The sequence below is a fragment of the Myxocyprinus asiaticus genome, chromosome 8 (assembly GCF_019703515.2).
Source record: "Myxocyprinus asiaticus isolate MX2 ecotype Aquarium Trade chromosome 8, UBuf_Myxa_2, whole genome shotgun sequence".
Taxonomy (NCBI): Eukaryota; Metazoa; Chordata; class Actinopteri; order Cypriniformes; family Catostomidae; genus Myxocyprinus; species Myxocyprinus asiaticus.
In genome coordinates this window covers 2,723,378-2,750,000 of record NC_059351.1, presented here as the reverse complement: position 1 = coordinate 2,750,000, position 26,623 = coordinate 2,723,378, and the positions used below count along the sequence as shown (strand labels likewise).

Here is a 26,623-nt window from a genome sequence, read left to right as displayed (position 1 = left end):
TAACCCTACCCCTACCCCTAAACCTAACCCTCACAAAAAACTTTCTGCATTTTTGAAAATGTAAAAATGTACTTTCTGCATTTTTACATTTTCCAAAAAACATTGTTTAGCATGTTTTTTAAGTGATTTGAATTATGGGGACACTAGAAATTTCCTCATAAACCACGTTTATAGCATAATACCCTTGTAATTACCAGTTTATAACCTAAAAAATGTCCTCGTAAACCACTTAAATCCACACACACGCACACACACACACACAAACACATACACAAAACACATGTACACATGCACTCAACACACACTCAACACATGCACACACACACAAAACACATGCACACACACTCAACACATGCACACACACACACACACACACACACACTCAACACATGCACACACACACACACACACACTCAATACATGCACAAACACACACACACACACACTCAACACGTACACACACACACACACACACACTCAACACGTGCACACACTCAACACATGCACACACACACACACACACACACACTCAACACATTCACACAAACACACACACACACTCAACATGTGCACACACACACTCAACATGTGCACACACACACACACACACACACACACACACACACTCAACACATGCACACACACACTCAAACTGCATTAAATCAGTCCTTCAGACTGTCGTTGGCATCTTATCCAGCTCTTATCCTGCTGGCCCTTAATAAGTGTCATTATGGGATAATAATGTGTAATAACTGCATTAATATGTATGTTTCATTAGCATAATTTTTGTAGATTGGAGTATTTTATGTGTGGACATGAGTCCTATTTGTGTGACGAGCAAAAGTGGCTAATTGCTTTTTCAGTATTCTGGTCCTTTTTACCTAAACGTCAAGAATAGATGACCAAAAGAAAGCCAGTGAAAGACACAACGTGAAGAAGAGAGATATGAGAGGAGCAAACAATTTCAGTGTCTCTTCTAGCTCTGTTCTCTTTCATTTTAAGTGCATGTTTGACCCTGTGAACTATGCCACAACTGAGGGACAATTATAGTGTAAAAATGTATATCAATAATTGTCAACCAACATAGCTTTTCAAATGTATTAGTAATATTTTTAGGGTCGTTATAGTTTAAGATCGAATGTCCGAGTCTCAGACAAAGGCCAAACAATTAAAATCTTTACTTAAATGATTATTTGAAGAGTAGCAAAAATTAATTATGAGGACATGGTAAAAAGTTGAACATACAGCTTGAATGTTATCTTCATAAAACAAAAAGAAAAAAGGTTGAAATCTGTTTAAATAAAAGTCAACTGCTGGCACATGAAAGTGCCGAATTCTCTATTCTTGCCATGCAGAAATATTCCACACAATGAACTCATATCCTCTCCTCGTGTCCTGTCCATATCCTCCACCCCACCCTATGATTACAAGATCGGGGCTTTCAAGTCAGTTACATCAGCTGTAATAGTATTTAAAACACATTAAATATGGTCTGAGGAGAGAATGGTTTAAAAAGATAAGGCATTGAGTCTACTGAGGCCTATGAGTTTGTGGCATTAATCTAGTCATGGGAAAGACTTCAAAACAGAGAAATGCAGAGGCCATTCCTAAAGGCGCTGACCACACACAAAAAAAACATGAGTCTTATTTATCACAGAAATCACTATGTGTGTGTGTGAGGATGTTGGCTGGTTGCTGTGTTATCGGCAGGTACAGGACATTAATTAATGAACATGAAACTCTGTGATGCAAAATCAATAACACACACTACAGCACACATACACACAGGTTTTATTGATATCTCTGCAACTCTCAGTGGTCCTTCAAATCTCTCTCTCTAATCTCCATTTCTAGTCGTCTGCATTCTAATAATCTGCTATGTGATTGTCATGTGGCATGGCTCTCTGATTGGTTGAGACAGAGGCCCCGCCTAGGCCTCTATACACAGTGCATGGCCCCACCCTCCCTGAGGGGCCACAACATTGCTGAAGTTCAGAAGAAAGAATTCATCTGTTCAGGTGAGTGTGTGTGTATTTGTGTGTCTGTGTTAGTTTACTTTAGATGTGTGTATGGTTTGTTAACAGTAGATAAGAGTTTGTGGTTGCAAGGATTATTAGATGAATTTGCTATTGTTGTCAAAGCTTTTATATACTTTCCATTTTTGGGCTGTTCTCTTTTTTTGCTCATGCTTTCAAGACTTCAATGAAGGCAAGTCATTTGTGCTGAGATAACGCAGGCAAAAAGTTTCTTCACCCACTCGTTCTCATGTCACAATACACAGTCCAAGACATTGCTTCTACCCATTTTTATTTTTATGAGAAAGTTTTCTGTTCATTTCAAACTTAACCTTCCTTTGCGTATCACGTTACCTCTGCATACCCGTCATTTCTTTGTGTGTGTGCGTGTGTATGTTTCAGGGTCCCAGTCTCACTCGACCTGCAGTGTGCTGCAGTGTCCTGAGCTGTGCACCTGCAGTAATAACATAGTGGACTGCCGGGGGAAAGGCCTGACTGAAATACCCACCAACCTGCCAGAGACCATCACTGAGATGTGAGTGACACACATACACGCATGCACGCACGCATGCACGCACATATAGGAAGGTGCACATTTATCTCACCGATTTAACACATTAATTCAGTATGATTAATTATATAAAAAAATAACACATCAAAAAATGTTTACGCAATTAATCACACCACCGTAATAAGGGCTTTTCCTACAAATGGAGCAAAACTTCAAGTGCCACTTCCATGTTTTTATGAGTCTTAGGGTGTTTCTCAATGCTGAGAATGCGGAGAATGGACTTCCATTCTCATAAAGACCAGTCTTGCTTAGATACCTTGAAAGAACGAACTCGGAAAGACAGGAGGACGTAGAATGCATCTAATGCAATCTCTGGGATGTGCTCTGATCTTCCTATCACACAATTGCCCGTCCTAGCACATTTGTAGCCAGTGAGAGAACTACTGGCATTATCACACCCCAATTACGGCATTAATATCATCACACCAGTGAGGTTTTGCCGGACTAACGGTGAAAGAATAAAGTCTGTTAACACTCATTTCCTCTGTGTGTTTATTACTTTATTAAAATGATCCCCAAAACAACAACAAATGATGATTGAGTATGACGACTCTCACGAGCCGTCAGACATACGCAAGCTTACATCGGGAAACTCTTGAGGAAAAACCATAACAATAAATGTCCTGTGTCTGCCACCATAGTGCAACTATTACTTCTGGGACTCCAGATGGGTTCTTGCACACAAGTCACCATCCGAGGTATCCTCGATATTCGGCCTTATCAAGAACACATGCGGGTAATTTTATGCCTTCTCGGTACTTGCGTTCTTGAGGATTGGAATTGAACTTTGGCAGTGGATGATGACGTCGAACGAGTCCAGAAAATGTAAGAATGCTTAAGAATGCAAAGTGAGAAACAGCCTCAGTCAGCAGGGGGCAGTAAACGCAGCTCCAGCTGTACAGGCAATGTGCAGCTGTGCAGACAACAAACCGATGGCTGGATGGAGCAGAATGCAGGGGTCTTGTGTTTTTTAAAGTTTCAAATTACATTTAACTTGACACAGCATCGTGAAAATGCAGCATTTATGGCTAGAGATGCTGAAGCGCGACGCAGCCACAGTGAGACGCACCAAATTGTCCATTCCGGAACGCCAGAACAAGTTGTGTAAGAACAGCCCTTGGACAGACTGATGAACTCAGTTGTAAAATGGATTGCTGTGGACTGTAGGTTAGTGATAGGCCTATGTTCAACATTATGAAAATAATCCAAACAATATTTTGACTTCTAAAGCCACTTGGTGTAATGTCTAATCATTCTTATACTTGTCTGCCACAAGAATGCGATGATTTTGAATTATTTGATATTATTATTATTATTATTATTATTATTATCAGTATTTTAAATGATTATTATTATATTTATTATATATTACATTTATAATTATTTTGATTATTATATATTAAATTATCTTTATTTGGGAGCCTTTTTCTGAAAATTTTGAAAAATGCGATTAATTGTGATTAATTAGATTATTTAATCGGCATATAATTTATTTGAATAAAATAATTAATTGATTGACTATTAATAATTAGTATAGACTAACCCAAAGCCTAACCATACCACTAAAAGTCCTTTTTAATAAATATTTTATTTTGGTTTTAACTTGAATACAGTTGTGCTCAAAAGTTTGCACACCCTGGCAGAAATTGTGAAATTTTGGCATTGATTTTGAAAATATGACTTGCATGCAATTATGGATATTTAAGGATAGTGATCATATGAAGCCATTTATTATCACATAGTTGTTTGGCTCCTTTTTAAATCATAATGATAACAGAAATCACCCAAATGGCCCTGATCAAAAGTTTACACACCCTTGAATGTTTGGCCTTGTTACAGACACACAAGGTGACACACACAGGTTTAAATGGCAATTAAAGGTTAATTTCCCACACCTGTGGCTTTTTAAATTGCAATTAGTGTCTGTGTATAAATAGTCAATGAGTTTGTTAGCTCTCACGTGGATGCACTGAGCAGGCTAGATACTGAGCCATGAAAAGACGGAAAAAGACGGTGTGGTTGTTTCAAGGAGCACAATAATTGTTGACCCCTCTCCAAACATAGCACTTATGGTTGTGACCATAAAACTCTATTTTGGTCTCGTCACTCCAAATTACAGTGTGCCAGAAGCTGTGAGGCATGTCAAGGTGTTGTCGGCCATATTGTAACCGGGCTTTTTTGTGGCATTGGCGCAGTAAAGGCTTCTTTCTGGCAGCTCGACCATGCAGCTCATTTTTGTTCAAGTATCATCATATTGTGCTCCTTGAAACAACCACACCGTCTTTTTCCAGAACAGCCTGTATTTCTCCTGAGGTTACCTGTGGGTTTTTCTTTGTATCCTGAACAATTCTTCTGGCAGTTGTGGCTGAAATCTTTCTTGGTCTACCTGACCTTGGCTTGGTATCAAGAGATCCCTGAATTTTCCACTTCTTAAGTGATTGAACAGTACTGACTGGCATTTTCAAGGCTTTGGATATCTTTTTATATCCCTTTCCATCTTTATAAAGTTCCATTACCTTGTTACGCAGGTCTTTTGACTCAGTATCTAGCCTGCTCAGTGCATCCACGTGAGAGCTAACAAACTCATTGACTATTTATACACAGACACTAATTGCAATTTAAAAAGCCACAGGTGTGGGAAATTAACCTTTAATTGCCATTTAAACCTGTGTGTGTCACCTTGTGTGTCTGTAACAAGGCCAAACATTCAAGGGTGTGTAAACTTTTGATCAGGGACATTTGGGTGATTTCTGTTATCATTATGATTTAAAAAGGAGCCAAACATGATCCAAATCCTCAAATAAAAGAGTTTTTTTGCATGATCAGTCATATTTTCAAAATCAATGCCAAAATTTCACAATTTCTGCCAGGGTATGCAAACTTTTGAGCACAACTGTATATAAAACAGAACAATCTCCATTAACGTAAATGAATTATAATGAAATAAAAAATAAAGACAAATTCATAGCACAACAGAAATTGAAAACAAAACAAACAAACAAAAAAATCCTCATGAGGGAAGTGTTAAGTCTACCGTACATGCAGCCATCACTCATCAAATCTGTTCAACGATTCTAAAGGTGATAATTTCATATATTCAACAAAGGGCTGCTATACCTTGACATAATTTATTATACAGTATAATGACTTTGTCATGCTTTCTAGACTTAAGTGAATGCAAGTTATTTGTGATGTGAACGGACAGGCAAAAAGTTGCATCACTTAAAATTGCATTTCGGTTTCATGTCACAACATGCGGTCCAAGACATCGCTTTTACCCAACTAAACATTTAGCTTTTCTAAATCTTCCTTTGCTTTTTTGTTTTTACATTTTACACACAACCAATGAGGAGTTTTGCCTCCTTTTTAACAGATGTAGCTCCCATATGACACACACACACACACACACACAAACACAAGAGAGGGTTGTATCCGTATCAAATATTTTAACTATGGAGGTCATGCTGAAGTCATGCACATGCTCACATAATTCAGTGTGGTAATGGATTTATTTTTATCAATTGCATCTCATCCGAAGGCCAAGGCTTTGCCAACGAAGCCTGGATTGAGACGCCACATCTTTTAACTGTTGTGTTTCTCAATGCCAGGGTCATTGTCTATCTTTTTTCTTCCCCCCTTTCTCCGTCTGTCATCCCTTCGTTTTTCTTCCTCTGAAAGGCGCATGCAGAGCCTTGGCAGATGAGTAGGATTATCTCATTTGGCTCCGCTTGAATGAAAAGTGTGTGTATGTGTGTGTTCGTCCACCTATGTGGAGGCCTGATTTTCATGCTCTGTCAACTTCGGAGAGCTTATCTGATTTATGACATATTTACTGTCACAGAAAAGAAGAGACAGAGGGAGAGAGAGTGACAGAGATGGAGAGACATTAGTTATAAATAGACATTTCTATGTGTTGATTGCTCTAGTATTGAATAAACAACATAATTATGTTTATTGATTCATTATTGCTGCCTTGACTGTTTCCAGATGAAAAAACTACAGCTGATGTTGATTTACCTTTTATTACGCAGACTTGATATCAGCCTATTTATGACAAATTTGCATTTAATGAAAAGAGTAAGTTGTTATTCAGATTACTGAATGTGTGTGTGTTGTTTGTTTGTTTGGGTAATGCATTAATAATAACATTTTTCACAGAACAAAGACGTTGGATTTGTACCAGAATGTCTGAACAAAGAGGACTAAAATGCACAAACACAACCAGACAGTCTGGCAGACATGGGCACTGCTTCAATTTTAAACTAGAGCAAACAGACCCATCTGCTAACAAAATATCCCAAAGATATTGACATTAATCTTCAGATTCTTCCTGTCACATTGATTTGTCTTCCGCAGTCCTCCCCTCTTATTGGCTCACATTTTTGCATTATAAAAACAGAAATTAACTTTCTGAGACCCGAGTGCAACTAATGTGTGCATTTTCCATTTCCCTTTTTGATTTGTAACTAGTAGCATCTAATAAACATGCAAAAAATAGTTTTTCTTAAAAGTTATGTCCTCATATGGGGACAGCAGACCGAAGTTGAAATGTTCAATAATACCAAGCTATAGACAGTCAGAATTGTTTTATCAAATAGTTTATTATGTGTCCAGGAGTGTTGGGCATTCATGTTTTTGAGACGTTACAGACATTACAGCTGATTTTCTGTAAAGCTACTTTGGAAAAATGTGTATTGGGAAAAGCACAATATAAAAAAAACTATACAAATAAAAATTATTTGACTTGATTTGACTTTTATGTTACAATGTTTTTTTCTACTTTGGCAACAAAACCTCAATGTTCTCTCTTTGCACTCTCAAACAAACAAGTGATAGCCAGTACTGAATTATTTTACCAATCAGAAATTAGCATAATTAATTCTGATTCAAAGTAGTGGCAGTATCGTCCAATCACTGCCAATCATGTTAAAATAAAAGAATACATTATAAATTCTGAATCTATGTAATGATTACACTATGTAACACAATTTTTGTTTCTGGGTAGTAAGTGTTATTTCCTAATTATTTATGCCTCAAAAGTATAGAAAATGGTTATTATTCCCCTCAAACTGTGCTTTTGTGACCAGGACAGTGATATTTTGAAATGTACCTATTTCCAATGAGAAAACGGGTGAATTTGTGTCTTTCGTTCACATAAAGTCCGAAAAAAACAACATATGAATCCAAAATCCTTCTTTATCTGTGGTCCGACGAAGGCACCGGCTTTGACCTTTGCCTCAGACAGCTTAGGGAAGAAGTCTTGAAGGTAATTAAAGGCTGCCGACTCCTTATCTAGAGCTCTGACAAATTGTTTCATAATGCCCAATTTGATGTGCAGTGGTGGCATCAGCACCTTCCGGGGGTCCACCAGTGGCTCCCACTTGACGTTGTTCCTCCCCACAGAGAACTTGGTCTGCTGTGGCCAGTCCCACCTGTGGTAGTGTGCTTTGGTGTCCCTGCTGTCCCAAAGGCAAAGATAGCAGGGAAACTTGGTAAAACCGCCTTGGAGGCCCATCAGGAATGCCACCATTTTGAAGTCTCCTATGACCTCCCAGCCATACTCAACATACTTCAAGGCGTCCAGCGAGGTCTTGATGCTGTTGTAATCCTTTTTGAGGTGCACCGAGTGAGCCAGGGGAAGAGACGGGTACTTGTTACCATTGTGGACCAGCACGGCTTTGAATATTACTTTAGTATAAATACATGTTCATTTGGATTCATATGTTGTTTTTTTCTGACTTTATGTGAACGAAAAGACACAAATTCACCTGTTTTCTCATTGGAATTAGGTACATTTCAAAATATCACTGTCCTGGTGACAAAAGCAAAGTTTGTGGGGAATAATAACCATTTTCTATACTTTTGAGGCATAAGCAATTAGGAAATAACACTTACTACCCAGGAACAACAACAAAAAAAAATTGTTACCCAGTGTTATCATTGTCCCATGTCTGCCAAACATGTTGAATGATCCAAACATCATCTGCAGCCTGAAACTGAAGTTTGGAGGATGCTCCCTTGCTCACTAATTAGTGAATGACTTAACCTCCAGTGTGCTGTCTGACTGCACTGGTCTCGGAAGAGTTTAAAATGCACCTTAATTTCATCCTAACTCTGTATACAGCCTCTGAAAGCAAAATTTTCCAGCTTTTGGATGAACCCAGTGATAATGCACAGTGAATAGGATTTCTAAGATGAGTAAAGCTCATTGTCCTCGAATGAGGTCATCATGTTTAACAGTGTGCTGTTTCCTGGTAAATTGCTGAAATTTTCAAAATGGCATGTCGGATGAAACTAGAGATGTTACTCTTTTGACTCAAACAGGTTTCAATGTAAAAAAAAACGTACCAGATGTTGTTTCTCTGGCGTTTACTGAGATCGACGCCATGTTGTTTTGTCACATGACTGCGTCGAAAGTTTAACCTTTTACTGACAGACCAGAGAGTCTTGAACTGAGATCAGTCATTGAAATGAAATGGAATTAAAATGATGGTTAGCGAATAGCAATGCAAAAAAAAAACAATGTACACGCATGAGGATGCAGGGTAGCACAAGTTTAAACCCAGTTAAAAATATTGTCAGAGAAAACTGAATATTGAGCATTCCAAAACTTCACAACCCTTAATCTTCCAGTTCTCTCTCAAACATCACCCATCATTCTCACACTTTTCCAATAATTCCACAAAAGTCATGTCATTGCCCATCATTTTCCATTCACCCTCACCTTTTTTTTGATTTGGAGGATTCCCCCTGAAAGGTTTCCTTCATTTTTTCATTTGGCTTATTCTGTCTGTTCACAGTCGACTGGAGCAGAATTCCATCAAGATAATCCCACCAGGAGCGTTCTCACCCTACAAGCGACTGCGGAGAATGTAAGTGTGCATTCCTGTGAGCACACATACGCAATCACACACAATAACACTTTTATACCTCACCTCTTTCTTTTTCTTTGTTTAGAGATTTGAGCAATAATCAAATAACCGAGCTGGCTTCAGACTCCTTTCAAGGTCTCCGATCTTTGAATTCTCTGTGAGTACATACTGTACATTTGTGTGTGCGTGAGAAGAGGATATAAGAGATTATATTCAGCTTCCGTCCTTCTTTCTATTATTGACAATCTGATTCATTCAAGTTTTTAGAGATGAAAGAAATAACAGATATATCCCCGCAAAGGATCAGTCAACCCAATCACCATTCAAACAAACAGGAGCGACACTCTTATATCGTTCCAAACCCATAAAATGTTCTTTCGTCATGCAACACAAAAAGAGATATTTCAAAGAATGTAAACACTGCTGTCTTCCATGAATGGGGACCAGGGGCTGTAAGGGACAAAAGGACATGAAAGCACCATCACCTCCTGAGACCTCCGTATGATTGCTGTGTGCATTTTTCTCAGAACAGTTTGAAATGCACCTTATTTTCATCCTAACTCCATATACAGCCTCTGAAAGCAACATTTTCCAGCTTTTGGATACGTCCATTGATTCTCAATGTGATAATGCACAGTGAATGTGGGATTTTTATGGAAAGTAAGTCCTGTTGTCCACGCACGTGGACATTGTGTTTAACAGCGTGCCATTTCACGATAAATGTATGCAGTTTTTAAAATTGCATATCGGATGAAACTAGAGACTCTATTCTTTTGACTCAAACAGGTTTTAATGTGAAAACTTAAGATGGTTTCTTACCAGATGTAGTTTTGTTGCCATTTCTCCGAAAGACAAACTCGGCTAAGATTGGCACTATGTTGTTTTGTCACATGACTCAGTGCACTGTTATTTTAACCCTTTAATGACAGCCTAGATTCTCCTGAACTGAGATCAGTTGGTTTAAAAAAATAAATAATTAAGCATAGCCTATAGCGAAGCCAAAACATAATGTCCACACATGTGGACGCGGGGTCTCACGAGGTTAAAAGTGACATAAAATTTCATAAAAGTTAATGTGACTTATATGTGTCCACGTCCTGCTCTCTTGGTCTCTGTATTTTCTTTGGTTTACTTTACTGACTGAGTTCCAATGAGCCAGAGCCTAGTGGGTGGAACAGTTCTCCCTCTCCCTCATTCCCCCCGGACCAGCCTCTTAGGAACACCAGCCAGCCATTCGAAATCTCTCTTCCTGAAAAAACACAACCTCTAGCCAGGAGAGACATTCAACTTATGTGTAGTGCAGCCGAACACACACATGCAAGTCCTGATAAGACATCAGAGCAATCAAATATATGTAGGACTTTTATATCTTTATATGTAGGATATCGGCATATAGCCAAAGCCACAATGTCTTTGTTCAGTCCAATATACTGTAAAGATGCCAAGGAATCATTTAGCCCTGCGTGGCTATTTCAGATTAGTCATGCATTTCCCTTTAATGGACCATTAGGATAATGTAATAAATATGAGATTTAATTGATACAGCTGTGTATTCATAAGAGGATAATTTTGCCACCCGAATTTGGGTATTGAATGGAATAGTTCACCCAAATGATCATTTTCATATCATGAAACCCATATGACTTTCTTTCAGAAACACAAAAGGAGTTATTTATGACATAATGTCTAATCTGCTCCATACAATAAAAGTGAATGGCAACCACTGGTGTCAAACAAGATTTTCCCCCCTTTTTCTCCCCAAGTTGGAATGCCTAATTCCCAATGCACTCTAAGTCCTTGTGGTGGTGTAGTGACTCGCCTCAATCCGGGTGGCGGAGGACGAATCTCAGTTGCCTCTGCGTCTGAGACCGTCAATCCATGCATCTTATCACGTGGCTTGTTGAGCGCGTTACCGCGGAGACATAGCGCATGTGGAAGCTTCACGCCATCCACCGCGGCATCCACGCACAACTCACCACGCGCCCCACCGAGAGCGTACCACATTATAGTGACCACGAGGAGGTTACCCCATGTGACTCTACCCTCCCTAGCAACTGGGCCAATTTGGTTGCTTAGGAGACCTAGTTGGAGTCACTCAGCACGCCCTGGATTTGAACTCGCGAACTCCAGGGGTGATAGTCAGCGTCTTTACTTGCTGAGCTACCCAGGTCCCCACAAGCAAGATTTTTTATGAATTAGGAGTTATATTTCAGTCTGTCCTCACACAAAGCTATCATATGGCTTTATAAGACTTGGGATATAGGAAAAGTAGTCATGTGGACTACTTTTATTGTGGTTTTATGGTGTTTTTTTGTGCTTTTTCTCTTTCATTTTATGGAAGAGAGAACGTAGGACATTCTGCTAAACATCTCCTTTTGAATTCCATGGAAGAAAGAAAGTCATATGGGTTTGGAACGACACGAGGTTGAGTCAGTGTTGACTGAATTTTTATTTTTGGGTGAACTATTGGTTTAAATATGATTTGTGACTGATTACACTGAAATGATTTTGGGTGGTGCATCTCATGCTCCATTTGAGGAACCATTTGGTTGTGTGTTGGCAATGATGAACATCTTTAATCTGTGGTTTTATTTAAAGTTCCCTTGTGTTCTGCCATTCAGGGTTTTATATGGGAATAAAATCACAGAACTTCCCAAAGGCCTTTTTGATGGACTATTCTCATTGCAGCTACTGTGAGTAAAACATATTTTTATGAATTTATGTTTGACGAGGCCATAGAGGAGGCATGTGTGAGTGTGTGTGTGTGTGTCATAAATTCTTCTCACATTCTTGTGAGAATGCCATAAGCCTAATTTATTCCCCTGATGACAGAAATCACAGGTGGACACAAACTCACACAAATCACACACTTCCGCTGTGTGTGTGTGGTTGTGAGGAGGGTGTGTTAGGAAATACATGTTAATCCAAGTATTTAGCGGGGTTTAAGTTGGCCTTAAGTATTTGGTGCTACTACATAACACATACACGTTCATACCATGCCAAAGTTGAATATAGATGTTTCTCTTATTCACACAATCCGATGAATTACTCAGAGATAAACAACAAATGTCAGACTCACAGTGAAATTTGGGACCCAGTAACTCAAAGCACACACACGCACGCACGCACACACACACACACACACACACAAACAACTATTTTATCATTTTATAGGAGATGTGGCCCATAAACTATGTTTATAAGTAAGTGGATTTGTAAACTGAAGCTTTTGTTTATCCAGAAATGTATTTTCCCATAAGGCACAGCAAATAAGTCTAAAGGCCATGGGGAATATTTGTCTTAAAGTGTCACTCATTTGTTTATAGATTTAAATCATTTGCATATGGCATTTATAATATCTCAATTTACAATGCATTTATAGATTTTCCTGTCTGTTTGCCAGAGAGATCTGTGTAAATTGTAAATGTCACGCCTGAATGTTTGTCCCAACAGGTTACTAAATGCAAACAAGATCAATTGTTTGCGTGTAGATGCTTTCCAAGACCTGCAGAATCTCAATCTTCTGTCACTTTATGACAACAAACTCCAGACCATTGCAAAGGGAACCTTCTCATCTCTCCGAGCCATCCAGACGCTGTGAGTTTCTTAAAGTATTAGATATTATTTAACTGGAAAATAAGTATCTTTATCACTTTATCACATAACTTTTTAAAAGCCCTATTCAAGGAGGGCCTGGGAAGCTCAGCGAGTAAAGACGCTGACTGCCACACCTGGAGTCGCAAGTTCGAATCCAGGGTGTGCTGAGTGACTCCGACCAGGTCTCCTAAGCAACCAAATTGGCCAGGTTGCTAAGGAGGGTAGAGTCACATGGGGTAACCTGCTCGTGGTCACTATAATGTGTGGTTCTCACTCTTGGTGGGGCACGTGGCGAGTTATGTGTGGATGCCTTGGAGAATAGCGTGAAGCCTCCACACACGCTACGTCTCCGCGGTAACGCGCTCAACAAGCCACGTGATAAGATGCGCGGGTTGACGGTCTCAGACGCGGAGGCAACTGAGATTCGTCCTCCACCACCCAGATTGAGGCAAGTCACTACGCCACCACGAGGACTTAGAGTGCATTGGGAATTGGGCATTCCAAATTGGGGAGAAAAGGGGAGAAAAAATAAAATAAAATAAATAAAAGCCCTATTCAGACTGGATTCATTTTATAGACAACCTTTGAGTTTCAATTATTATCACCCAATATCTGTGATTTCATCTAATTCGGAGGGGACTAAGATCGTGTTTATTACAGAGGTGGGAGTGTCTGTTTTCTAGATGTGGGCGTTACAGAAGGTTGAACACATTGCATTAATTTGGCTGATAAAATTAACTTATTAACTAATTAATTATTTAGTTGTAATTTATTAATTATACATTATAATAAAAACTCTATTAAATAAACCTCACAAGTTTATAGAAGTGGCTGCATACGTATAATAAACCCACTGAAATTAACATCGGACTTATCTATGAATTATACAATTATAACATTACATAACTGAGCTGAGAAATTAAGGTGAGTATCTTACCTGACGCTGATATTACAGTAGCCAGTATTAGCAGTTTCTGCGATTCGGCTCTCCTTTTTAGCCTCTTTTATTTTTTTGTCGGATGGCAAAAAATCGGCATCCATATTGAAAGGAGCACAGCAGGCAGAAGATTGCTCTGTATAAATACAATCTTAATGGTAGTTCATGTAGTTCAAAATACATGAGGAGAAACATTGTGAAAATTCAATATCAGCAGTCACAGACATTCGCATTCGGACAGGATTCGATTTCTCTGAGGACCCTTGAGTTAGCCAAAAAACAGTAGGTAATTTGCGCTGATATTTTTACAGAGGTTTGTGTGAGAAAAACACAGACTTGTCAGATTCGGATGGAATTCAAATCACAAAGTACATCTGTGAAACATGAATTTCCTTAACCTCCTCAGGGAAAGTCTGGTTTATCCTAGGGAGCAATTTCCAAACGCTTGAAGGTACCACGTTCATCTGTACAAACAATAGTATGCAAGTATAAACGCCATGGGACCACACAGCCATCATACCGCTCAGGAAGCAGACGCATTGTGTTTCCTAGAGATGAATGTAGTTTGGTGCGAAAAGTGCAAATCAATCCCAGAACAACAGCAAAGTACCTTGTGAAGATGCTGGAGGAAACAGGTAGACAAGTATCTATATCCACAGTAAAACAAGTCCTATATTGACATAACCTCAAAGGCTGCTCAGCAAGGAAGAAGCCACTGCTCCAAAACTGCCATAAAAAAGCCAGACTACAGTTTGCAAGTGCACATGGGGACAAAGATCTTACTTTTTGGAGAAATGTCCTCTGGTCTGATGAAACAAAAATGTAACTGTTTGGCCATAATGACCATCGTTATGTTTGGAGGAAAAAGGGTGAGGCTTGCAAGCCGAAGAACACCATCCCAACCGTGAAGCATGGGGGTGGCAGCATCATGTTGTGGGGGTGCTTTGCTGCAGGAGGGACTGGTGCACTTCACAAAATAGATGGCATCATGAGGAAGGAAAATTATGTGGATATATTGAAGCAACATCTCAAGACACCAGCCAGGAAGTTAAAGCTCAGTTGCAAATGGGTCTTCCAAATGGACAATGACCCCAAGCATACCTCCAAAGTTATGGCAAAATGTCTTAAGGACAACAAAGTCAAGGTATTGGAGTGGCCATCACAAAGCCCTGACCTCAATCCGATAGAAAATTTGTGGGCAGAACTGAAAAAGCGTGTGCGAGCAAGGAGGCCTACAAACCTGACTCAGTTACACCAGTTCTGTCTGGAGGAATGGGACAAAATTCCTGAAACTTATTGTGAGAAGCTTGTGGACGGCTACCCAAAACATTTGACCCAAGTTAAACAATTTAAAGGCAATACTGCCAAATACTAACAAAGTGTATGTAAACTTCTGACCCACTGGGAATGTGATGAAAGAAATAAAAGCTGAAATAAATCATTCTCTCTACTATTATTCTGACATATTCTTAAAATAAAGTAGTGATCCTAACTGACCTAAGACGGGGAATTTTTTCTACGATTAAATGTCAGGAATTGTGAAAAACTGAGTTTAAATGTATTTGGCTAAGGTGCATGTAAACTTCTGACTTCAACTCTCTCTCTCTCTCTATATATACAGTATATATGACAACGGACAGAGGTAAATTTATGCAGTAGCGTCAGTTTAAAATAAATGTATATCTGTTTATCAGTCATCTGGCCCAGAACCCCTTCATGTGTGACTGCCATTTGAAGTGGCTGGCTGACTACCTGCAAGACAACCCGATCGAGACCAGTGGAGCTCGTTGCACCAGTCCACGTCGCCTTGCCAACAAACGCATCGGCCAGATTAAGAGCAAGAAGTTCCGCTGTTCAGGTACATGAACACATGTGAATAGGTTTTTGGCAATTGCTGCTGTTAAAGGTGTAATTGACCCTTTTCTAAGCTCCACCCACCTTGGTTATGGTCGCTCGCTCTGACAAGCTCTGCAGAACTCCTCATAGGAATGAATGGGAGACTGCCATGAACGATGTGGATTTTGGCCAAATATTCTCATAAAAGTAATGGATAATATTTTTACTTGGGCTGGTATGAAGTGTGACATTGTAATGCATATTTATCTGACATTTTTTGTAAAATAAATTGTTAAATTACACAGTAATTTGATTGAAAACTTACTCAAACACACATTACTCCCATATGCTCTCATTGGAATATAGCAAACGTGTGTCAGAGTAATAGCAGCAGGGCAACAGTTGCTTAGACAGGATTGGTCAGAAGCACTTTTAAGTCGGGCTTATCAAAGGGTCAATTATTAATCATTTGCCAGACTTGCTCAAAGAAACATTCTATTTTGTTTGACCTTGCTCTTTTTGACTATTCCTGACAATGGAATTCAAGAATGTTAATGGCTGTGTGTGTGTGTTGAGGATGAAAGCATCTTAGTCAGCTTTTACTTATACAGGCAGGCATACATAGTTTTGGGGGTCTCAGCATGAGTTATCTTCTCCTATCTAAACAGATTAAAATGTGTGTGTGTGTTTGTGTGAGTGTAATATTAGTTTACTGTCTGTCAGCTGAACATTGATTGGTGCTGGGTTATAAATGAGCAGGATTCTTTGATCAATATTTATATTCGTGTATTGACACACACACACACACTCACACACACATAAACACACACACACAAAAACGCACACACACAAACACAAAAAATGCACACACAAACACACACACAAAAACGCACACATAAACACACACACACACACACACACACACACAAATGCACACACACAAAAACGCACACACACACACAAATGCACACACACAAACACACACACACACAAAAACACACACACAAACCCCCCCCACACACACACACACACAAACCCACACACACACACACACACACAAACAAACACACAAACACACACAAACAAACAAACAAACACACACAAACTCAAACAAACACACACACACAAAAACGCACACACACAAACACAAAAACGCACACATAAACACACACACACACACAAAAATGCACACACACACTCACACACACAAACACACACACAAAAACGCACACATCAACACACACAAATGCACACACACAAAAACGCACACACACACACACAAACCCACACACACACACACAAACACACACACAGTTCTCCTCTCAGTTCTCTGTATATCTTTCTTTATATAGCTAAAGAGCAGTACTTTATACCAGGTATGTCTAACTTCCAAGTATTTAAGTATTTTGCCTGTGTGCACTGCACAAAAGCCTTAAATACACAATGCACACAATCACACACACACACACATAATGTACGTTTACTTGGCTAAATGAGGACACGCTATAGACTTGTTTTTGTTTGTTTTATATATAACTAATTTTAAATATTTTATACTAACCCAAATTCTAACCCCAACCATAAATGAAAACTTTAAATGTTTAATTTTTGCTGTATTTATGAATTGATTTAACCATTCAGGAGGCCCCTATATGTCCCCAAAGGGAGCCTTTGTCAAATTTAGCTCACTTTTGGGGATAATTTTGTCCCCAAACTATAGCTAAGTATGTACACACTCACACATTTTCAGGCAGATGCAAATGCAACTTTTGTGCATCTCAAAGTTCTAGAAGCGAACAAGCATGCTGTTTTGGTATTCTCACTGAAGTTGTCTGCAGAGTTGCTCACAATACCACTGTGATCTTGAAGAATTACTAATAATATATATTTTTACATTGAACAAATGTGAGCACAATAAAAACAGATCCTCAATCAAACATGAATTGGTTGTGAGTGCAGTGCCTGTTGAAACCTTCACCAGTCTGGTCCATGTCACTCCTGCTGTGTGCACGCTCACAAGCGCACTTGGTGGTATGGGTGTGATAGACAGGTTTTGTAGTGTGTGAGTGTGAGTGTATGACATCCTTTGTCTTTTTCTTCCTTCCTCGCGCACATACTCAGGGATTCATCATGTCAATAAGTGTAAGTAACTGACACCAGAGCGACCAAAGTCCCCTCCACCCAAATCAGTGGGATTTCAACCAACAAGCCCCTCCCCTTTAACCCCAGCCAATCACAGACCAGAGACCCACATATATTTGAAATGTGTTCAGAGGCTTATTGAGCATTTGGTGTCAGTTGAATGTATATGTGTGTGTTTGGATGTGTGTTATAGAGTAGAACTGCTGGTTGATATATTTTTATTTACTGTACAACAGCTGCAATGTTCCTGCACTTTCTACCTCTGTTTTCACACCTAAACATAGTATCTCATCCTGTTTCTCTTGACCCTTTCTCTCTCTCTTTATTTGTGTCTTGTGGAGGAAATTCAGCGGGGTTTTCCTTTGTGCTTGATCTAACCATGTGGTTGCAGACTCGGAATAATACATGGTTCTGTCAAGCACCATGGAAGGTCTTGCAGCATCTACAGCATGGCAAGCAACAAGAGACAACCTGTGTGTGTGTGTGTGTACAAATGTTGTTGTTTTTTGTCGTTGTTTGATTGTATGAATGGGATGTGCAGTTTAGAATGTGTGTATTGTCTTTGTCCACATTGTGTGTGTATGTGTGTATGTGTGTGTGTGTGCACAACACTCCAAAGTCAGGCTGGTATCGGGGTTCCCAGTCATGAATACCCTAGAAAAATCTGGGAAATAGAAGATGGTGTTTTCTAGGCCTGACAAAGTCAATTAAATGACTAAATCTTTAAAGGGGTCATGACATGCTCTTACATTCGCGTGACGTTCATTCTTCTGTTGTAAATAAGCGCGTGAACTCACGACAGCTACGTGATGCGTCAACTGCTGGCAGGAAGCGCTTTTTAAAAATTAATAACGTTTTAATTATTGATTAATTTGGTACACAAACTTAGCGATTCCCTTTATGCTGCCTAAATGTGACTTTTGGACCGTCAAAGTGCCGGCACCCATGTACTTGCATTATAAGGACCTGACAGAGCTCTATCTTCTTCTAAAAATCTTCATTTGTGTTCTGCTGAAGAAAGAAAGTCATACACACCTGGGATGGCATCAGGGTAAGTGAATCATGAGAGAATTTTCATTTTTGGGTGAACTATACCTTTAAAAGATCAAGGAAAATTGTATTCCTCATGTCATGACCCCTTTAATGGAAAAGTCTTGGAAATTTCTATAATGAACATACATTTTTCGAGTTTCTTTTTCTCCCAATTTGGAATGCCCAATTCCCACTACTTAGTACGTCCTCGTGGTGGCACGGTTACCTCAATCCAGGTGGCGGAGGACAAGTCTCAGTTGCCTTCGCTTCTGAGTCAGTCAATCCGCGCATCTTATCACGTGACTCGTTGTGCATGACACCGCGGAGACTCACAGCATGTGGAGGCTCATGCTACTCTCCGTGATCCACGCACAACTTACCACACGCCCCATTGAGAGCGAGAACCACTAATCACAACCTCGAGGAGGTTACCCCATGTGACTCTACCTTCCCTAGCAACCAGGACAATTTGGTTGTTTAGGAGACCTGGCTGGAGTCATCAGCACGCCCTGGATTTGAACTCGTGACTCCAGGGGTGGTAGCTCAGCGCTTCTATAGAATTTTTAATCAGCTTAATATCATCGGCTTTTGGGTAGAGTTATACTTGCTCACAAGTGAGTGAATCATTCTTTTGAGTCCGTATTTGTATTATTTTTTTTTATAAATCGGTCAAATCGGTTCACAGATGAATCAGTAGCAAAACAGTCTCAATGTGAATTATTATTATTATTATTATTATTCTTTTAAATCCTTATGTTATAATCACAAACCACTGGGAAAGTCATGGAAATCCATTGGTCAAAAAGTTTGGGAACCCTGTTGTTTGTCAGCATGGCTTTACTCTGTTGTTATAGTAATCACGAGAATAATGATAGCATGTTGCCATGGTGATAACTGAGTTTCCTCTGGTCTTGGACAATTAACCTTCAACGTTTCACCCCCAGTGATCCTTTACCACTTTATGTTTCCACCTAGACCTCTTAAAGTGTTGGTTTTCCACATTCCTCTTTCTCTCTCTATCTCACTCTTCGCTCTATCTGTTTCTCTCATGCACTCTCTTTTTGTGATTGTGTGGTGTGTTTGTGCGTTGCATTTATAGGCATGGAAGACTACCGATCTAAACTCGGCGGGGATTGTTTCGCTGACCTGGCCTGCCCAGAGAAATGTCGCTGTGAAGGAACTACAGTGGACTGCTCTGGACAAAAACTCATCAAGATCCCAGATCACATTCCTCAATATACAGCAGAACTGTGAGTGTCTTTCTCTTACTCGTTTAAAATGATTGTTTATGTCCACCTTTACAAAGCCACTGCAAAAAGACTAGATGAAAATAATACAGATGCATGTGTCATACATAGAAAACTTTTTTTTGTTTTTTAATTGATTCAAAATGCTAAATCCCAAATTTTCAATGTGGATTTTAGAGGTGTCAAAGCAAACTACACCCCTTTTATCTGCACTGGCACGACCAAGACTGCTTGATACTTACACATACACATGCACACACGTAAAAACATATGCACAGTCATTCAACAAATGTGTGTTAAATCTTTTTTTCTTTTAAATAGCCGCTTGAACAATAATGAATTTACAGTGCTGGAGGCTACAGGAATCTTTAAGAAGCTTCCACAACTGCGCAAAATGTAAGTCTCTCTCTGCTTTCCATGTTATTTCTCTGTCTGTGTCAAGTGTCATTATAAAGGGAATTGTTTCAGACCATTGTCAGACTATTATAAATATCATGGCAACTTGTTGTGTCCCCACAGTAACCTTAGCAACAATAAGATCACAGATATTGAGGAGGGCACGTTTGAGGGGGCCAGTGGCGTGAATGAGCTCATACTGACCAGCAACCGCTTAGAGAGCGTCCACTACAGCATGCTGAAAGGTCTCAGCGGCCTCCGCACACTGTGAGTATTACACAAGCTCGCACATGTGTGTATACATGTGTATATTGACTTATTAACTCATTTGTCACAAATATGAATAATTTTTGTACTGATCACACTGATTAATACATGTGCAGTCAAGGCCTGATTTTACTCTCAGGTGTGTGCGCATGGTTTGCAGCTTCTGGCTGGTTTAAATGCTTGTGTGTGTTTGTCATGTGTAGGATGTTGAGGAGTAACAAGATAAGCTGCGTCAATAACGGTAGTTTTACTGGTCTGAGCTCCGTGAGGCTGCTCTCCCTCTATGATAACCTGATCACCTCCATGTCCCCGGGAGCCTTTGACACTCTCCACTCCCTCTCCACACTGTGAGTATCAACAACAAAAGAAAATATAAAGAAACTATACGTAAAATGAAAGCAATTTTAAGTTAAAGGAATATTCCGGGTTCAGTACAAGTTAAGCTCAATCGACAGCATTTGTGGCATCATGTTGATTACAAAAAATAATTTTGACTCGTCCGTCTTTTTCTTTAAAAAAAGCCAAACTCCAGCTTACAGTGAGGGACTTCCAGGGCCCAATCCATAAATGTTAAACCACTCGCTTTTACAAAAGTATAGCCACAAGACGACATTAACACATGTGTTAACATGAATTTAGTGCGATAAAATCGCTTACTAACCTTTTCTGTGTAAACTTATAGACAATTTTACAACTTCGTTGCCATGACGACGTACCGCTGTAATCCCAGTAAATGACAATTTAAACAACTTTACAGCTCAAATAATACACAAGTTTTAACTGAAGAATTAATGAAAGTGCTTTTAGAAAATTACAAGCTTCACATTTCTGCCTTTTAACCCTCCAGAAATTGGCCCCATTGACTTACATTGTACAGTAAGTGCCTCACTGTAACCTCGACAAGGAGGGACAAGTCAAAATAAATTTTGGTGTCAATCGACATCAGGGGAGAGTGGGGTAAAATGAGCCAATTTTTGCATTTGTTGGCTCCTATTCAAAGACAAATTAGACAGAGGTAAAATGGACAGAACTACCTTTATTTGAAGATGTCTGCTCTCAACTGATATTATAAAAATTAGTATGTGACAGAAAGCCACAAACATATGGCCTTATAAAAAACATTTTTTCCATTGGCTCAACTTGCCCCAGGTTTTGGATAAGTTGTTCCTGGTCAGTGGGTAAGATGAGCCATCAAGTGATGACCAATCCAGAGAAAGGCTGAACAAAATTCCACAAATATTTTTTTATCTATAATTTCTCATCTATAATCTAGATTTTATTCATTATAATCTCCCACTTTCCCCATGTTATCTTAAACACTGAGGATTGTTATTGCATGTAAATGATGGAGCATTTTGGATCAATCACTTAGCATGGCCTACATTAAATACTTGAAGTCTTTGCCAGAATTTACATTTTTATCTTTAGGTCCACTTATAATTGCAAACATTAGGAGCAGAACAGTTATAACAGTTAGTTATTAGATAAATAAAAACCAGTAACTCAACTTTCCCCAGACTGTTCAGTTCATTTTGCCCCATAATTACCATTTTGGGAAAGAAATTGTAATAATGGGGCTAATATTGTGCTAAAATCATGTGTATTTATACACTTGGATATACACCAACATGCACAATGTGCAATTTTGTACCTGATTAAATTTGCTTTGGCACAACTGTCAGTAAACCTCAAATGTAAAAAAAAAAATGCTTTCCCTATATGCTTCCAAAACATAAGAGAAGCAAAGGTTTAACTAAATGTTTGCCCCTGCATCATTAAAATGTCTCAAGTAAGGTAAACATTGTATATGCAAGTACAGTATATGGCTCAGTATATCAAGAAGGATTATTTGACTGCAATATAAGCATCATAACAAAGTAAGTGAATCCAATAATATTGTACTTTACGCATGTTATTATTGGCCAGGGTTAAAATGCAACACTTAATTTTATACAGTACATTTATCTATCAACCATGGAGTCCTTGGCCTGAAAAAGGTTAAAGACTAATGTTGTTGTTGTTTTTTCTTTTGGGATCAATACATTATTCTTTGTCAAATATTTATTTTGTGATCAGTACTTTAGTATTTGCAAAATTAGAATGTAAAACTAAAGCTGTCAATGTTAACGCTTTAACGCATGCGATTAATTGAAAACGTTTAACGCATTAAGTTTTCTCAACCGTGATTAACGCATTTATCGATTTGACATTCGATTCTGACATTTTGTTCAGCTCCGTGTGAGTTCTAAACACTGGTTGGAGTAGGGCAGAACCTTTGCAAAGTGTCCGCATGCTGACGCAGAATGAGACGTTGTCTGTAAGTGCGTTTCATGCGGGATCCAAAGCAGCACATGACGTTAGCATTGATGCCCTGACATGATTCGTGAATGCGGCTTCTCGACTGCTCTATCAAAGCGGATAACCACAGTCTGCCGGCCGATTAATATTATGGTGGATTAGTGACTCCAGCCAGGCTTCCTAAGCAACCAAATTGGCCTGGTTGCTAGGGAGGGTAGAGTCACATGGTGTAACCACCCCGTGGTCGCTATAATGTGATTCGTTCTCGGTGGGGCGCGTGGTGAGTTGATCGTAGTTGCCGCGGAGGATGGCGTGAAGCCTCCACACGTGCTATGTCTCTGTGGCAACGCGCTCAACAAGCCACATGATAAGATGCGCGGGTTGGCGGTCTCAGACACGGAGGCAGCTGGGATTCGTCCTCCGCCACGCGGATTGAGGCGAATCGCTACGCGACCACGAGGACTTAGAGCGCATTGGGAACTGGGCATTCCAGATTAGGGAGAAAAGGGGAAATATATATATATATTGTGGTGGATTAGAGTTGTAGAGATTAAATGTGCATTGCAATGACTATGCAGCCTACGGGGTCTAGTTCTTTCACTTCATCAACTTCCCTCTTAGACTTTGGGAAATGTTAAACGTTACTTGAATTGGTGCTATTTTTGTGAACTTCAATCTCAATACTGTGCAAGGCTGTTTTCGAAAAATGCGCTATTGTTACATAATGTTTTGTTGTCTTTCCAAAGAAGGAAATAAATGCATTTTGATAGGAAAAGCAGTATATAGAGTAAAAATGTCAGCACTTTCAAAATATGCGATTAATCGCAATTAACTGAATAAATTATGCGATTAATTGCAGTTAAAAATTGTAATCGACTGACAGCACTTGTAAAAAAAATACAAATAACTATATATAACAAAGTCCAATATCATGAGGACCTTTGATCCTTTTTAATCTGAAGAGATCATAACAAAGTATTGTGTTTGTTTGTTTGTAAGCTTCCAGGATGATTTTCTGAATTATGTTTTCCTTATGTAATCCCACAGGAACTTGCTGGCCAATCCTTTTAACTGTAACTGTCATCTGGCCTGGCTGGGAGAATGGCTTCGTAAGAAACGAATTGTCACAGGCAATCCCCGCTGTCAGAGCCCATACTTTCTCAAAGAAATCCCTATTCAAGATGTAGCCGTACAAGACTTTGCCTGTGAAGACGGTATGGCTATGAGCGAGTGTGTGTGTGTTTCTAACTCTTAACAGGTCTATGATAAGATCTGTTATGATAACCTAAGCATAGCCCCAGAGCATAGTTATCTTTCTTTTACACAAACTCAGGCAAGCTTACAATAACAATCGTCATGGCTTATCTTCACATTGAGAAGCTCATTTCAAATGTTTTTTTCTTCAAATGAGAACGTTAACATTTTTATGAATTGTGTGTGTGTGTGTGTGTGTGTGCAGGTAATGATGAGAACAGCTGTTCACCTCAGGCTCGCTGTCCTGCTGAATGTTCGTGTTTGGATACAGTGGTTCGCTGCAGTAATAAAGGACTCAAGGTTTTACCCAAGGGTATTCCTAAAGACGTTACAGAACTGTAAGTGTACATACACACTTTTGTACTCCACAGTCACAAATCTCATAGTAATTCCATAATAAATGGCCATTTTCGAAATAACCCTTATCTGATTCAGGCACACCTTTTTTCTAAAAGCAGCAGCCTCCAACAACACATAGTTTACGTCTGAAGCAATGCAGACGGCTGTTATATGAGCCTTTGAAGTTTCTCCTATTACACTGTTGCTAATGTGCTATTTCCTCTGTTTGAGTAATAACGTGTTTGTCTGTTTCTGATAGCTATCTCGACGGCAACCAGTTCACGCAAGTCCCTCTGGAACTATCCAATTATAAACACCTCACTCTCATGTAGGTACAACCCTCTGTGGATATAACCAATCATAAATGACTTCACAGTCATCCGGGCCCTGCCCATTTAAAACCACCCAATCATAAAACCTTGTGCTCTTTTAAAGGGACAGAGTTACCCAGTACATATGGTGTTTGGTCTATTTTCCCATCCAGCCAAAGCCAGAAAATTCTAATGTTTGTAGATTTGTTTTGAGAAGGTTTTTAGCTTTTTGCACTCATTTCCTGGACTTCACTGTGAGAGCAACCCATAATAATCTGTTTCTACCAAACAGTGCCACTGAATTTGACACAAATGAACTACAGCCATTATACACACACAAATGTACAAAGTCATCAATTACAGATGGCAACAAACTGATTGCTAATAAATCCTCCTGCTCTGGGCTCGAGTAAATATTACCATTAAAAGGCAAAATGCAGCACCTTCACATTTTCTAAAATCTCAGTTGTGAACAGAAATTGGGCCCCAGTTGGGTTGGACTCAACTAAACTCTATATAGGCCTATATCTAATCATTGCATTACCATTTGCTTATGCAGAGTTGACTGGACTAATTGACCCTTCGTTAAGCCCCGCCTTAAAAGCGTTTCTGACCAATCATGTCTTAAGAAATTTTGCCCTGCCGCCATTACTCTGACACGCGTTCGCTATTTTCCAATGACAGCCTATGGGAGTAATGTGTGTTTGAGTAGTTTTAAGGGAATTTAATCAAAATGATCCAAAAAATGTACAACACGACATTGCCGGGACATTTGTAATAGTGGCACAAGTTACTCAGAGCATCAAAATGAGTGTTATTATGAGATGTTATAAACAGCTCTGTTCACTTACGCTAATGTTATTAGTTGTGTAATCGCTATTAAATGACGTTTTCTCTTTTTACGTAACTGTAATAATCATTTGCCTTGATTCTGATTCACAGTCTCCGCAGATTTCAGTAATTTAACGATTTCTGTTACACAAAACTTCAGATAAATATGCATTACAATGTCACTCTTCATGCCAGCCCACGGGAAAATATTATCCATTCCGTTTATGAGAATATTTTGCCAAAAATGCATCGTTCACGGCAATCTCCCATTCATTCCTATGAGGAGTTCTGCAGAGCTTAACAGAGTGAGTGACCGTAACCAAGGGGGGCGGAGCTTAGAGAAGGGACAATAGAAAAACTTCTTAGTGTTGGTTTAGTTACTGTGTTTTACCTTTGTAGAGCAGCATAGAGGTCCTTGGTGAGGTCATTAGCAAAAAAAATGTGGTCAGTTTATGAAGAATAATAAGAAATGCTAAAGGCTGTGGGGGCCTGGGTTGCATAGCGAGTAAAGACGCTGACTACCACACCTGGAGTTGCAAGTTCGAATCCAGGGCGTGCTGAGTGACTCCAGCCAGGTCTCCTAAGCAACCAAATTGGCCCGGTTGCTAGGGAGGGTAGAGTCACATGGGGTAACCTCCTCGTGGTCGCTATAATGTGGTACGCTCTCGGTGGGGCGCG

The 26,623-nt window shown here is 39.4% G+C and overlaps 1 protein-coding gene across 2 annotated transcripts in view; it reads left to right on the top strand.

Annotated features, from left to right (window-relative positions):
• The window catches only part of slit2 (slit homolog 2 (Drosophila)), a 119,043-nt gene that overhangs the window by 63,465 nt on the left and 28,955 nt on the right, over positions 1–26,623 (top strand). The window contains exons 8-22 of one of the 2 annotated variants that reach the window (XM_051704980.1): positions 1,855–2,018; positions 2,418–2,550; positions 9,387–9,458; positions 9,544–9,615; positions 12,080–12,151; positions 12,912–13,055; positions 15,687–15,850; positions 17,181–17,204; positions 20,102–20,252; positions 20,571–20,645; positions 20,769–20,912; positions 21,116–21,259; positions 24,258–24,424; positions 24,670–24,802; positions 25,063–25,131. In XM_051704980.1, coding sequence (XP_051560940.1) covers positions 1,855–2,018; positions 2,418–2,550; positions 9,387–9,458; positions 9,544–9,615; positions 12,080–12,151; positions 12,912–13,055; positions 15,687–15,850; positions 17,181–17,204; positions 20,102–20,252; positions 20,571–20,645; positions 20,769–20,912; positions 21,116–21,259; positions 24,258–24,424; positions 24,670–24,802; positions 25,063–25,131 — 1,728 coding nt within the window. The remainder of the gene's footprint in view (positions 1–1,854; positions 2,019–2,417; positions 2,551–9,386; positions 9,459–9,543; positions 9,616–12,079; positions 12,152–12,911; positions 13,056–15,686; positions 15,851–17,180; positions 17,205–20,101; positions 20,253–20,570; positions 20,646–20,768; positions 20,913–21,115; positions 21,260–24,257; positions 24,425–24,669; positions 24,803–25,062; positions 25,132–26,623) is intronic. The other variant, XM_051704981.1, reaches the window with a different exon arrangement.